Source organism: Tachypleus tridentatus, chromosome 1 (genome assembly GCF_004210375.1).
Source record: "Tachypleus tridentatus isolate NWPU-2018 chromosome 1, ASM421037v1, whole genome shotgun sequence".
Lineage (NCBI taxonomy): Eukaryota > Metazoa > Arthropoda > Merostomata > Xiphosura > Limulidae > Tachypleus > Tachypleus tridentatus.
In genome coordinates this window covers 31,857,488-31,871,871 of record NC_134825.1, presented here as the reverse complement: position 1 = coordinate 31,871,871, position 14,384 = coordinate 31,857,488, and the positions used below count along the sequence as shown (strand labels likewise).

Here is a 14,384-nt window from a genome sequence, read left to right as displayed (position 1 = left end):
ATGGGTTTCTCAACTAATTTTATTGATCTGTTCCAGGGGTCATCACATCAGATCAGGCACCTTATTATTTTCCTGACATCTCACCTCCATTGGAGGAAACTCTCCAGTCAGGCATGTGGAGTACACCTCATATATTTTATTCCCACTATCTTCATTCAGTAGATTTTTCTTCTTCATTGGGGTACTTCCTGTCACCAGCTTTTAACTTCAGTGATGTTGCGACTGGGTAAGTTATCTTTTCTATATATGTATATATATATATTTTTTTTTTTCTTGCTGTGGCATGCCCCATTTAGGATTAGTCTCCTGCTTAGTCGCAAGCATGCATTGCCTGTCAATGTATGCTTCCCATCTCCTAATTCTGCACTGTACAACCAAGATGTATATCTATGGCCAATAAAACATGCACACACACAGTTGAGATAGGGTGTTCCACACCATTGTTGTTAAGTTTATCTTGTAATATGTTTGCTTCATAAATATGGCCATTCCAGACAATACTGTCCTATGAACTTGCATGAGTAAAGCAGAAGACAATAGCCACCCATCCCTTTGACTGAATAAATCAGGAGCAATCTGCTTTTACATGTATGATTTTTGGGGTCACCCGCACTGCACTGTCTTCAGTCTTGGCATTCATTCTGACTTCTCACACATTTTATTTCCTCTTTGTTCTTCTGCTGAAGTATGAGAGTTCTTGCCACTTTACAATTCTGAGCTCCTGTGGTGGTAGACCATGGAAGAGTCCTGAATGTGTTCATTTCCATTCAGTAGAGAGAAGGGTGGTGGTGTTCTGCTGCTATAGGTGGTGTTTGATCCTTCAATCATGTGCTCCACATCTATGTAGTGAGTCCCACAGTGGATGATGAACTTATCTTCTTTGTGATACTATCCAGAGGGGGGTTGTTGCATGCTTTTTCTAGAGGTGATCCACTTCTGTGTGGTGGACCACACAGATTTGTGTTGCACTTGAACTTTTGAGTGTTCCTATCTTGTGAATGATGTCCTGTATGTTTAAAAATATGTATGCTCCACCTCTTTGTGGTGGGTCATGGAGATAGATGATGTATCTATCAGGTCAACACTTAAGTAATGTTTAATTTTAGGTTCAGGAAAAGAGAAAGGATTTCAAATGCTTTTAATGTTATGTAATTAATAATATATGTTCCATTATTATTAATTACTTCCTGCCAATGATTCTCAAGCTTCTGAATGCCACTTCTATAAAATTCTTGAGGTTTGGAGGAAAAGACTGTAGAAAGGGCAGTTTTGACATCTTTATGTGTTCCAAGCTCTTTTCCATCAAGATAGTTCTGCAAACTTTGGAACAGATGATAATCTGATGGAGCAAGATCTGAAGAATAAGGAGGATGTGAAAGTTTCTCCCAGTCTGGCTCTTCAGTTTTTGCAGATGTAACCCTTGCCGTATGTGGCCGTGCATTATCCTGGTGTAAAACAAAGCCTTTATGATTAATCAAATCAGGTCTCTTTTCTTTCAATGCAACATTCAAGCACTCTAACTGTTGACAATAAAAGTCTTATGTAATCATTACATTGAGTGGCAGCAATTCAAGTGAATCCCACTAACAATATCCCATCAAATGCTTAACAAGACTTTCCTGGGGTGGAGACCTACTTTGGGCTGTACTTTAGCCAGTTTACCTGCACTGAGCCATTGTCTGTGGCACTTAAGTTTTCATAAAATATCCACTTTTCATCTCCAGTCACTAACCTGTCCAAAAAGGTGAGTTATGTTCACAAAGTGCAGAGAAGTGCAAATGGCCCACTCTTGCTCTAAGGTTGGCTTCTGTCAAATCATGGGAGAGTCGTTTTTGAATATCAGGTCCTAATGAGTGGTTTTGGATTGGAGCTGGATTAAGCAACACAACTCTTTCTACATTTGATGATTGTGCTTCCTCATTCTAATTCATAGTTTTGCCTCATCATTTTCACTTCTGTACAGGTTGATGTTGTGCATTGTGTGCTTTGGCTTCTATGCAGTCCTATCTATAGGATGATGTTGTATTCAGTGAAGATTCTCCCTTTTGTGCTGCACTTTTGAGAGTTTAACTACCTGAGGCTTATCTTGCACATTTGGGTTACTGTCTAAATTTGATTTGATGTTATCTGTCACATTGGGACATTCCTTTGTACCATCATTCAGATGTCAAGTTTGCAGGTATATGGGTAGTTGTGGATTTGCACACATGCCCCATTCAGTTTGAAAATGATATAGTTCCAATCTATCCAACTTGATGTGAAGATGGTGTAGACCCCCCTACCATAGGTTAGAAGCTGTAATCCCAGTACAACTTAGTTTTGGACTGGAATTGATTGGCCACATACAGTCTGTTCATGCCTTAACCACTCTACATATTGTAACATGTCCATTTTAGCTTTCTCTGCATTCCCATGTATAGGTCTTTTTTTCTTTCCTCTTTCTTCACCGAGATTGATATTTTAGTATACTGTATGTCAGTTTGAAACCCACCTAGTTTCCTCTAACTTTTAGTTGTGCTCTTCCCACTTTCTGGCCTTTTATGTGACATTTATACAAAGGGTGCAGAGTACACCTGGTACACAAGTAGTTCAGTCTCTCACATGTGTTCTTCTCCCATTGGAGATCTCACTTTGTGGGTATTCTTTGGATGTTTTCAAAAGATACTTCTTTCTTTTCCTCATAACCAGTCCCTCTATCTTTTCAGTGTGTAATTTTAGCTGAATATGTGAGGTGAGGTAAGGTACCATATTGGAAGTTATTATCTTCCTATACTGAAATATATATTTGATAGGTACTTACCTTCTCTTAACACCTTCCACCCTTTCTCCCCATTGAAAACTGGTGCTTCTATTTCTGCCTAGTCTCAAAGTGATGGTTCAGGTGAATTAAAGAGAAGGAATTACATGGATCAGAAGGACTTTTTTTTTCACTTCTGTTAGTGGAGGGCTGTCACATGATGATTTACATGTGAGATGCAGTTGAATCGTGTTGGTTGTGAAGTATGTGGGAGTTTGAGGCTTGAGGCATTTGAAAAACATTTTACCTTTAGAGGGCAGCACTGAACAAAGCACTTTGAGAAAAGGTAAGTATCTATCAGAAATATATTTTTAGTATAGGAAGTTAATAACTTTTGTGAAGTTGATCAATTGTAATTTTGATTAATTTATTACCTTGTGATACTAAGACATAATCAGTACTGATAAGTTACCAGTTAATCAACCTGATTGCTGAGATCCATTTAGAACTATCTTATTTCATCTTAATTTGACCTAAAATTTTAAAGTTTACTCTGTAGCTCTTTCACCTACTATTTATCTGCAAAGTATTTCTTTTTATAAATTATTTAACTTCAGTTAATTTATTGAATAAAGATCTTTGTAGCTATTTCACATCTTTCACTGGATATGTTTAGAAGTTAAGTATATATAACTATAACATACAATTTACAACTTTTAAAAATACCTGCCTGTTTTATGAAATAAAAATTCAACTGTCACTGAAAATATATTAAAATTCAGAACTTTATTATAAGGTAAAAAGATTTTTTTAACTGTAACTGGAAGTTTTCCCAGAATTTGAAGAGTTAAAAATACTTTTGACAAGGGAAAATAGTGTTGTTTTTTTCAGTTATCTAGACCTTTACTGTGGTTTTAATTGAAAATTTTTTAAATGTTTTTAATTTGGATCTTGTATATAACTTATAGTATATGATGGTGTATGATGCATATTTATATTGTGTGTGTTAGAGATGAAATAACAGAAAACTAAGATTTTTTTTTCTAGCTGCTTCACCACCACCACTTCCTCCGAGACGATTAGCCCCATCATCAAGCAGAGTTTATCCTTCTGATGTTGACGAACTCATGTTAGTTCCACCTCCACCTCCTCCACAAACTCAACAGTCTTCAGACATCGAGGACCTTATACTGTTTTCTAGTACAGAAAATGAAGAAAAAACAAACAGAATGTCTCACAAAAACATTTTTATGAAAGATCTTTTAGAACCAGAATCTAATGATAATCTCACTTCACATTGCTTGTCAAACCAGATAAGTGCATATATAGAACCTATAAGGAGAGAGCATTTTACTGATATATCTTCAAAGTTTCAGACCAATCCTCAATATATGTGGCCAAATATGTCAACTTTTTTTTCTCAAAGACCAAGCATCCAACTGCCACAAATCTTAGAGTATTCTTTCAGTGGTGTCCAAAGACTTGCTAATTCCCCATTTACACTGTATAATATACAACATAGTAATTCTTCACCAGAACTAGCAAATGTTTGCAGAAATGCTGAAGACAGCCACTTGTCTGTTTTGACTGAAAATACTAATATTCAGTTGAATAGAAATTATCCAAAGGGAAACAGTGATTGTGTCATAAATAGTAAAACTCATCACACAAGTGCTGAATCTGTTTTAACTTCTTCAGAACAAAAAAAGAGTAGCAACTTAATAGACCTGTTAGGTGTAGATGTTGAAACTTCCATTAATCAAAAAAGTTGTCAAAGTACAGTTGATGATATTCTTAGTATGTTTGATCCTTTAATTGCTGAAAATAATAACCAAACAAAGCCAAAAGATTTCCAGATTGCTCAAGAAAATGAGAGGCAAGTTTTTATGGACTTCCACTTACGTGATCAGATAGAGGGTTGCAGTGAAAAAGATAATTTTGACTTTCTGTCTTCCACTGATGGCATAATATGTCAAGTTGAAGAAAAAATTAAGTTTTTTCCTACCTTAAAATCTAATGCAATTACCAGTGACAAAGCTGTTGAAAAAATCGATATAAAAAATACTACAGAATCCACTACTGGAAGTTACATTAAGATTGTAAAGAGATGTGATGTTTGTGATACTGAGCTAAATCAGTTTTGTGATGAACTGAAACAACTGAGATCAGAATTTCCAAGTGATGATCATAACACAAATGAAGGCCTAGTGATAAGTGCAACATTAGAAAATAAACAGTACAATTCGTACAGTATTAAATTAGAAATTAGTTCTGAATATAGTGTTAGGCCTATCACTTTTACCTGTGACACGGGAACAAGTATCGAACATATTATCAGTCATGTTGTATGCAGTACATTTGATGATTTGAAGGACATAAACATGGATGACTTCATTCTAAAGGTTCGTGGTCTTACCGAGTATTTAACATGTGATTCATCTCTAGGAGAATATGAGTATGTTCATTACTGTCAAAAATGTGACCAGCCTGTTTGTCTTCGACTCATTCATGTAAAAGATTTAAAGCATCCTTTGGCAAGAACTCTTCAAGATGATATAGAGAGTTTAGAAATAAAACCTACTGACTTGATGTCACCCAAATTATCGCCAGCAGTTAACTTTGAGGCAGTTAAAATTGTAATGGAAACCCTCAAGAAAGAGGTAGAAAAACTGAAAATACATGCTAGAAATGACCAAGAAGACACACTGCAACCTTTAGGTGTAATTCAAGCATTAAAAGCATTGTGCACATTGTTATCCCACATAGAAACTGTAGAGATCAGTGATTCTCTTCAGAACCTGAAAGAAATATGTGAAACATTTGGAAAATCAGAATTCTGCCAAAGTAATATATTTTCACAGGATAAAAGTGTGAATGAGCATACTAACGATAATATAACATCAAACCAGAAAGATAACACTTTACTCAGACTTGATTTAGTTATTAATCAACTGTATGAAGCAGTATATCAGCTTCTTGTAATGTACTGCCAAGCCTATGAAGTAGACTTTACTTTGCATTTCTCTTCTGATTTGGACAAAAAATTAAGTAGCAAAATGGATGTCACAAGCATATTAGACACTCTGCTTGTTCATGTAGGACCAGTGTTTAGAATTTTACCTCATTGGGCAAGTAGTTTTGATCATTTTTATGTTTCATGTGTGCTGTGTCATGGCTCTCAGGAAATAGCTTCTGTTACCACCTACAAACCCATTCCTGTGAAAAAAAGCTTTTTTGATAGAATTGTTTTTGATGATTGGCTTCACTTTCAGACTGTCTGTCTTTGTACTCTTCCAAGAGAAGCAAAATTGTATTTTACCCTTATTGGTGTTCCTGCTGTTCCTGCAGAATCCAAGCAAACAGAAGCTGCTCATAAAGAGAAAATTATGATTGGCTGGTGTGGAATGAACTTGTTCAATTTTAAAGGAGAACTTTGTCAGGGTAACTACTTACTTGGCTTGTGGTCCAATGAAATAAAAAAGGAAATGGGACCTGCCGTGTGCAATCCTAGTTCCAACTGTCCAGTTTTACAAATTGGTCTTACTGAATTTGAAGGTACAGTTGTATTCCCTGATGTCATTCAAGGAGATATTTCTGTAACCTACAAAAAGGACATTGAGCAACTTGATTTTCTTACAAGGAAACAACTTTTAGAGATTGTTCAAAAAGATCATCTCACTGGTATTTCCCAAGAGGAAAAGGAATTATTGTGGGCCAATCGTCATTGCATGTATGGCATTCCCGAAGCACTCCCAAAGATACTGCAGTCAGCTCATGGATGGGACTGGGCATGCTTATCTGATATATATTTCTTGTTGCAAGAGTGGTGCCCTTTACCACCTATAGATGCTCTTGTATTGTTGCTACGTCATTTTCCTGACCATAAAGTCCGTTATACAGCTGTCCAGTGGATAAAAAATGTGGGATGTGATGAACTCTGTGACTATCTTCCACAGCTTGTACAAGCCTTACGTTTTGAAACGTGGGACAGTTCTCCACTAGCTTGGTTTCTGTTGGAGCGCTCTTTGACCAGTGTTAGAGTAACTCATCACTTGTATTGGCTTTTAAAACAGAATATTAATGATCCACTTGCTGGAAGAAGAATGTGTTTAATGCTTAATGCTCTTCTAACTATATCAGGCAAGGCTATGAGAGATTTAATCAAAAGTCAAGAATCTCTGCTACAAAGCTTGTCAGATATAGCTGATCGAATTAAAAACACTAAAGATTCTCTTCGTTTGTCTACCATGCTACAAGGATTAGAATCTATTCATCATAATCTTTTGGAAAATCCCACAGTTCTTCCTCTGAGCCCTAGTCTTCAAGTTCATGGAGTGGACATAAAATGTTGTAGTTATTTTACCTCTAATACACTTCCACTCAAGCTAATATTTAAAAGTTCTGAGGAAGGGACAAAACCAATAGAAGCTATCTACAAAGTTGGAGATGACCTACGACAGGATATGCTGACAATTCAGATGATAAGAATCATGGACAAACTGTGGTTGAAGGAAGGCCTGGATTTAAAAATTATCACTTTTACATGTATACCTACAGAAGTGAAAAAAGGTATTGTAGAGATGGTGACTGAGGCAGAGACATTACGAAAAATTCAAACTGAACATGGCTTAACAGGTTCATTTAAAGATCGTCCCATAGCAGAATGGCTTCAAAAACACAACGCATCTGAACTTGAGTATCAACATGCAGTTGAAAACTTTTCACTTTCCTGTGCTGGGTACTGTGTAGCCACATACATTCTGGGAATATGTGATCGCCACAATGATAATATTATGTTGAAAACTTCAGGTCATATGTTTCATATTGATTTTGGAAAGTTCCTAGGTGATGCACAGACATTTGGTAACATAAAACGTGACCGAACGCCATTTATCCTAACTTCAGACATGGTGTATGTTATCAATGGTGGTGACAAACCCTCTGAAAAGTTCCAGAACTTTATAGACATTTGTTGCCAGGCTTTTAATATTATTCGTCAACACAGAAGTATTTTATTGACCCTATTTTCATTAATGGCTGCCTCCGATATCCCTGGAGTTACAGAGAGTGCAGTGCACTATGTGCAGAAAGCACTTTTACCCCACCTTTCTGAAGCTGAAGCCACTGCACATTTTACACGAATGATTGAAGACAGCTTAAAGTCTTGGTTTACCCAGTTCAATTTTTTCATCCACAACTTGGCTCAGTTACGTTTTACAGGAGATCACAATGATGAATTGCTGTTATCCTTCAGTCCTAAGACCTTCACTAAAGAGACTGATGGTTGTATAAAATGTTTAAAAGTGGTGTCTTACCAAAAACGCTATGATCCAGAAAAGTACTATGTTTACGAAATCAAGGTCACGCGAGAAAATGTCAATCAGTCAATGACTGTTTTCCGCACCTACAGAGAATTCTGGGAATTTCATCAGAAACTTTGCATGATGTTTCCATTAGCAAAATTTCATCCTTTACCAAGAGGGTCTTTTGTTGGACGATCCAACATTAGAGAAGTTGCAGAGCAGAGAATGATAGAAATTGATAATTTTTTGAAAGAGCTCCTGGATATGGCTGATGAAGTTGCTCATTGTTCATTGGTATATACTTTCTTCCATCCACTCCTAAGAGACCAAGAAGGTTCTTCTCAGAATGCTGCATTAAGAGGTACAAATACTGTCACTCGACGAAGAGAGTCGGGAGGTCGAATTAAAGGACAGGTAAAACTCTCGGTTGAATACAAAAACAACAGTCTCTTTGTGATGGTGATGCATGCCAAAAATCTGAGATCTCTCAGGAACAGTGCACCAGATTCTTATGTGAAAATGTATTTGATTCCTGATCCACATAAACTCACTAAGAGAAAAACAAAAGTCATTTGGAAGAATACGCATCCAACTTTTATGGAAATGCTTGTGTATGGGCTTCCTATAGATGTAGTGAAGAGCCGTACTTTGCACTTGTCTGTGTGGAATTTCGATAGAGTTCAAGAAAACGAATTTCTAGGGTCAACTTTGATTCCCCTTAAAGAACTAAACCTGTTAAAGGAAAATGTGAGATGGTATCCCCTAGGCAGCTTTCCTCTGTAGTGTTTACATAGTTACTCTCTTCTATTGTGTTTATTTCTTTTCTATAACTTTCAATTTACATATTTTCCTTAAAGGGATTACATTATTAAAGTAACATTTAAGAGAATTTTACCAATGAAAGATGAAAATTTTGTGCCTTCAGTTTTAAGCACAAATTGTTTTTGTGAGTTGACAGTTTAGTGCTTGGAAAAAATATAAGTGCATATTCTAATAACATGCTACTACATGTAAGATATGGTTGTGTAGAACGTTTTATGATGAGGATGGTCCATTTTTCAAACAATAGGATCAAAGCATACTATCTGTAAAAACAAAAGTACAGTACTTTCTACTTCCTAAGTTCTGGATTTTAAGGATTCCTTTTTTATTTCACATTTTCTATAATCTGTGTGGTCTTTTATATCTCACTCAAACTGTGTCAAATAGATTATTAACATTAGGTAAACTTTGTTATTGTTTTACCCAAATGAATTAATGAGTTGAATTGAAAAATTTGCATTGTATCCTGTCAATTATAATAAAAAGAAAAATATTTACTTCTTAGTAAATGTGAAAAGTGTTCTCCAAAAACAGAGAAGAATTACTTGGTGTAAACCTTTACTTGATGTAGTTCAACTCAATTTTTCTTAGCTACCACAACTTTATAAATCATTTATTATTGCTACATGCAAAAAGTTGAAATACTTCTGTTCTACTTTAAACTTTCCAAAGTTTAGCTTTACCCTCTTGCTAATTAATTTGTAAACAAACAAAAATATCTTGCACTACACTGGGTTAACAGCAATTTCTGTTTGAATGATAGATTCATCCACATGTATTATTTTGTTCTATGGAAATTTCCCCCTCTTCAGTGTTATGCTTAACATTGCAGTAATAGTTAAAAGGCATTTAATAAAAGAAAGAAATATGTTTATAATTCTAGTTTCAAAGCATTTGTTTTAGAGCATCATTTCTCTCAACTTCTGCTAGCTGCAACTTTAAAGCTTGCCAAATAATTGTAACTTTAGTCGGTTTTATTTACCAATAGTAATGTAATTAGCATAGCAAAACTCGGTACGTATACATGCATGGATCTAGATTTCCAGCACACCTTTTCATAGGTTAAAATCATTTGAAGTAAAACGTTTTTACACGTTAAAACTAGTATGTTGATATTGTAAACCTTTTTATCTGTAGTATATAGACTAGATTCACGTGTATTTTTCCTGAGTAAAAATAGTCTCCAAACCTGTGACAATATTTTTATAAATTCAAAGTCTGGGACGACAGATTAAATATTAAGATTGTAGTGAATTTACTTACTTTTTTTTTGAGTTTTTTTTCATAGAAATTACATAATGGGCTGTCTGTGCTGTGCCCACTTTGGTTACCTAAAGCCTAATCATTACACTGTGTAACAAAATTTTTACTTTTTTGTTTCTGGGCAGAAAATGTTATTTCCCAATTGCTTATGCCTAAAGTAAATAGAAAAGACTTTTCTTTTTTTTTTTCTCTTCATACTTTGCTTTTGTGACCTGGAAGCATATAACCAAAACGTGATGGGAGTCTTTATTTGGGGACTGATACATGAAAGTGATTTACATTACAGTCACAAATCTCGAAAAACTACTCACTTCTAAACATTTTTGTTCATTTTTGCATAACTTTAGTATAAATACATGTAAATCTTGATTCATATGTTGTTTTCTTCAGACTTATGTAAATGAAAATTTGCAAATTTGCTCATTTTTACATAGAAAATAGATTAATTTCTAAATTTCATTATCTAGGTCACAAAAGCAAAGTTTGAAGGAAATAATGGCCATTTTCTGTACTTTTACAACACAAGCAATTAAGAAATAACACATACTATCCAGGAATAAAATTTGTGTTATATAGTGTTATATGTCTTCAAGATCATAACTGAGCCACAAGACTTGGCATGCATATCTTAAGATGATTTATTGTTTCTACATATCTTGGAGAAAATTAGTATTATAGTAGAAAATTTAAATGTTGTATTAGGTTTTTGCAAATTATATTCTCACTGTTCATCTTAAAACAAATGTAGCAGTAGCAGAGATTTATTTTAAAGGCAAGCAAGGTTTTCTTTGTGTAGTGGTGTCAAATACAAGTAGTTTTAAATTTGATACTTGGCAGTTCATTATTGCCTTTTAAAAAGTTAAAAAGGCACCTATATAAGCATACTAAGTTACTTTAAAAGCTTATAGACAATCAATACTTTGGTTGTTGAGCATTAACATGGATGAACATTTTATAACAAACACAGTAAAACATTTTAAAGTGTATGTTGATTGTATGATACATTGATATATTGCACTCAGTGTGAATTTAAAAAAAGATGGGTCCAAAATAGTGTCTTGTATGTTTATAGTAATTGATTTCTTTGACCTTGTCTGATTTTGTGGATTTTAGTCACATTTTAACACATTTTTTGACTAATGTAAATGCATAAATGTTTATATTTATGATTGTTTATATATATTTTTCTTGAAGACTAGATAATGTTGCATATTGCAAAACTACCATGTAGCTATTTTACTATAATGTTAATATATATATCTTCAAAATAATATTGTATCAAGGAAATTTTAAGTAACACAAATGTTATTACACTGAAATCTGCTTGAAGGTGTTGGGTGGACTATTTGTGCTTTGTTGTGGACTTAAGACTGATGAGTGTGAAGAATATTCTAATTAAAAAGTTCTATAAAAATCTATAATTAAACATATAAGATTGTTTGACATTTTCAAAATATAAACTTTCAAATCTTTTGCTGGAAAACTTGATTGAATCCTTTATTAATGTCCTTTAAGTTCACCATAATACCTATGTAGTCCTGATGACTGCTTTGATTTAAGTTTTATTTTTGCACTTGTTTGAAGATATATTTTTTAAAAGTTTGAAATTCACATTTATAAAATTACAACCAGTATTATCTTCTAAGTACATTTCCTTCATGATCACAGAAGTCTTACAATACTGGTTAAAAATCAAATGGTATATGTTTTCATTTACCAGCTCGTTAAAAGTAAGCAACTGACGAGTTGAAGTTAATCTAAATATCAAAAATATTTTATGGTTTTGTTATAGGCCCTGATTAAAGTTCACATTTAAAATTAGTAATGGAACTTTATTTGCATTTTGGTAGAAAATGTTTTGATTTTTCTTTGTAAAAAATACTTGTGTGTGTATGTGTGTCAAACTAGATGGGTTCTCATATGTGAGCATTATTTTATATATGTGCTTCCTACTGTACAAGACCAAAGAGAATTTATTTTGTCAGACTATCTTTCCCTAAAGGTTTTAAGGTTTTATTTGGGAAGGTTCAAGACAGGAAGTTGTGAAGGGCTTTAGAAGCTGAGTTTGAGAATAAAACAACCTTGGTGCTGAAAAAATAGTGGTTTGTTCTTACCCTTTAATTAGCACAGTTTGTTTCTATACAGAATCACTTTTTAACTATTATAAATTGTGATGACATGTACACTTCAGTTTGGTCTACCTTGTACATAGAAAATAATAAATACATCCATAATGTTAGCTGTAACCAGGTGACATAACACTTGAAGCCTTATAAAGGGGGTACAAACTGCTGCTGGATCTATTGCTAATTTAACTACTTGATTGTTTTTATTGATTTCTTTAAAATTTATAATTACTGTTTGAAATATTTCCTGCTTATTGTTTTTTCAGGAATTAGGTATGCCTTATTGCATGTGTGTATGTGTACAGGTTTTCTCTGATAGTTTTAGGTGTAGTAGGTATGCATGTTCAAGGGATAAAAATGCCTTGTTTTTTTTTTACTGACAGAATTTTTTTCACATACAGTACCAACTGTTTTTCATCTGTAAGTACAGAAAGCTAGGATTTTTTTTTACATATACAATTCTGATTGTAAAGGAAAGAAATAATGAATAACAGAAACTTCTATTGACAAGACATTGGTATTGTTTTTGTTTTCTTTTTTACATTTAGACACTTCTAAGGAAATCAAAACTTACTTGTGCTAATTACATAACCAACAGATTTAATGAACTTTCAGTTTTAAATTTCAGGATACTATTTGATTTTATAGACAGTACAGAACACAATGATATTGAGGTCAGAGCAAGCTACCTACTAATATTAAAATGTAAAAGTCAACTTGGTAATGACTATAGTATAGTGATGTAAAAACAGAATTTACTTTGTTAATATTAAGCCTCAGCTTGTTTATAATATTCATTGGTATTAATAATAATAATAATAATAGGACTATTAGTTATCTTAGGAATACAGTAAATTTAGAGCAATGTAAGGAAAAATCATTAGGTCTTCATATTTTTTTGAAATAACATGACAAATGCACAATAATCCGTGATGACGAGAAAACCCACTAGCAGAGAAAATTATATATGTTAAAACAGATGGTCTCTACCCATTCCAGCCATTTTTACATATACAAATGCACTGTATTCCAGTACTTAAAAGCATTATTAAGGTTTAATGTTTGAAGTACTTACCTCGTTATCAGTAAGACAAAAAGTTAAGAACAAATCAGTAAATACAGAAATAAAAAAGAAAAGCAAAATTTTAAAGTTAGTATCAACTGAACCTACATTTTAAGATAAACTGTTATTTTAAATATGTATTTGTATAATATTAAACTTTTTATAAATGTAACTTGTGTTACAAAAGTATGAAAATAAAGCACTTTAAATGTTATATGTAAAATTCAATAAATATTGTATGGATAAAAAATCAGGAATATATTGAATTGTGGTATAATTAGTTGCATGTTAACAAAAAGTGTCACGGATTATCAAACTTCCAAATTAACTGTTTGGATTAAAGGCAAGTAAAAACAGTATTTCAATTCTGTTTTTGTGTGGCAATCTTGCATTCATATGTGATTAATAAAATTGTATATAATCATATAGTATTGAGTGTTTTTTATGCTGCTGTTATATACATATGTACTTGTGTATTTATAATGACCTACTTCCAGAGAAATGGTTGTTTTTTGTGACTGAAATTTATGCATTTTGGTAAACTTTAATGTATTGCATGTATGTTGTGTACTCTACCGGTTACGTAATATAATTTTCTCATGATCCCATTTTTATTTGATGTTTGCATACTTTTGATAGAAATAAAAATTGCTTTTAAGTATTTATCACATGTAATGTTTGTTAATTTGAAGTATAGAATTGTAACTTTGAGACAAAGTTTAACAGTCATTAAAACAAAATAATAAAAACTACATTAACCCGACCAATTATCTTGGTAAAAGTTAAAAGGAACTTAAAAATAGTTTTAAAATGTAAAAAATAATCTTTACCTAAAACAAAGTTGTATAAATGACAAAACAAAAAATGTGTTACAACCATATTTTGTGTCAGTGTACTTATGACCATTCATCAGTTTGGTATTGTGAATTCTATAGCAATTATTGATACATCAACTGTTTTAAGGTACTATGCATTTCACCATTGGAGCAATTACATGCTTAAAGTCGTAAAGAAGTCATTGTTCTACAAAACACTTAATGTATTGGGTATGAAAATAAGATAATATTTCC

The 14,384-nt window shown here is 33.1% G+C and overlaps 1 protein-coding gene across 11 annotated transcripts in view; it reads left to right on the top strand.

The window, feature by feature from the left end:
- The window catches only part of Pi3K68D (phosphatidylinositol-4-phosphate 3-kinase catalytic subunit Pi3K68D), a 43,105-nt gene extending 29,126 nt beyond the window's left edge, over positions 1-13,979 (top strand). For 9 of the 11 annotated variants that reach the window (XM_076491352.1, XM_076491393.1, XM_076491369.1 and 6 more), the window contains one exon: positions 3,785-13,979. In XM_076491352.1, the coding sequence (XP_076347467.1) occupies positions 3,785-8,823 (5,039 nt within the window). In that variant the 3' untranslated portion in view covers positions 8,824-13,979. Of the gene's footprint in view, positions 1-67; positions 227-3,770 lie in introns of those variants that run through there. The other 2 variants (XM_076491416.1, XM_076491422.1) reach the window with 2 other exon arrangements.
- Positions 13,980-14,384: the final 405 nt, after the last annotated feature.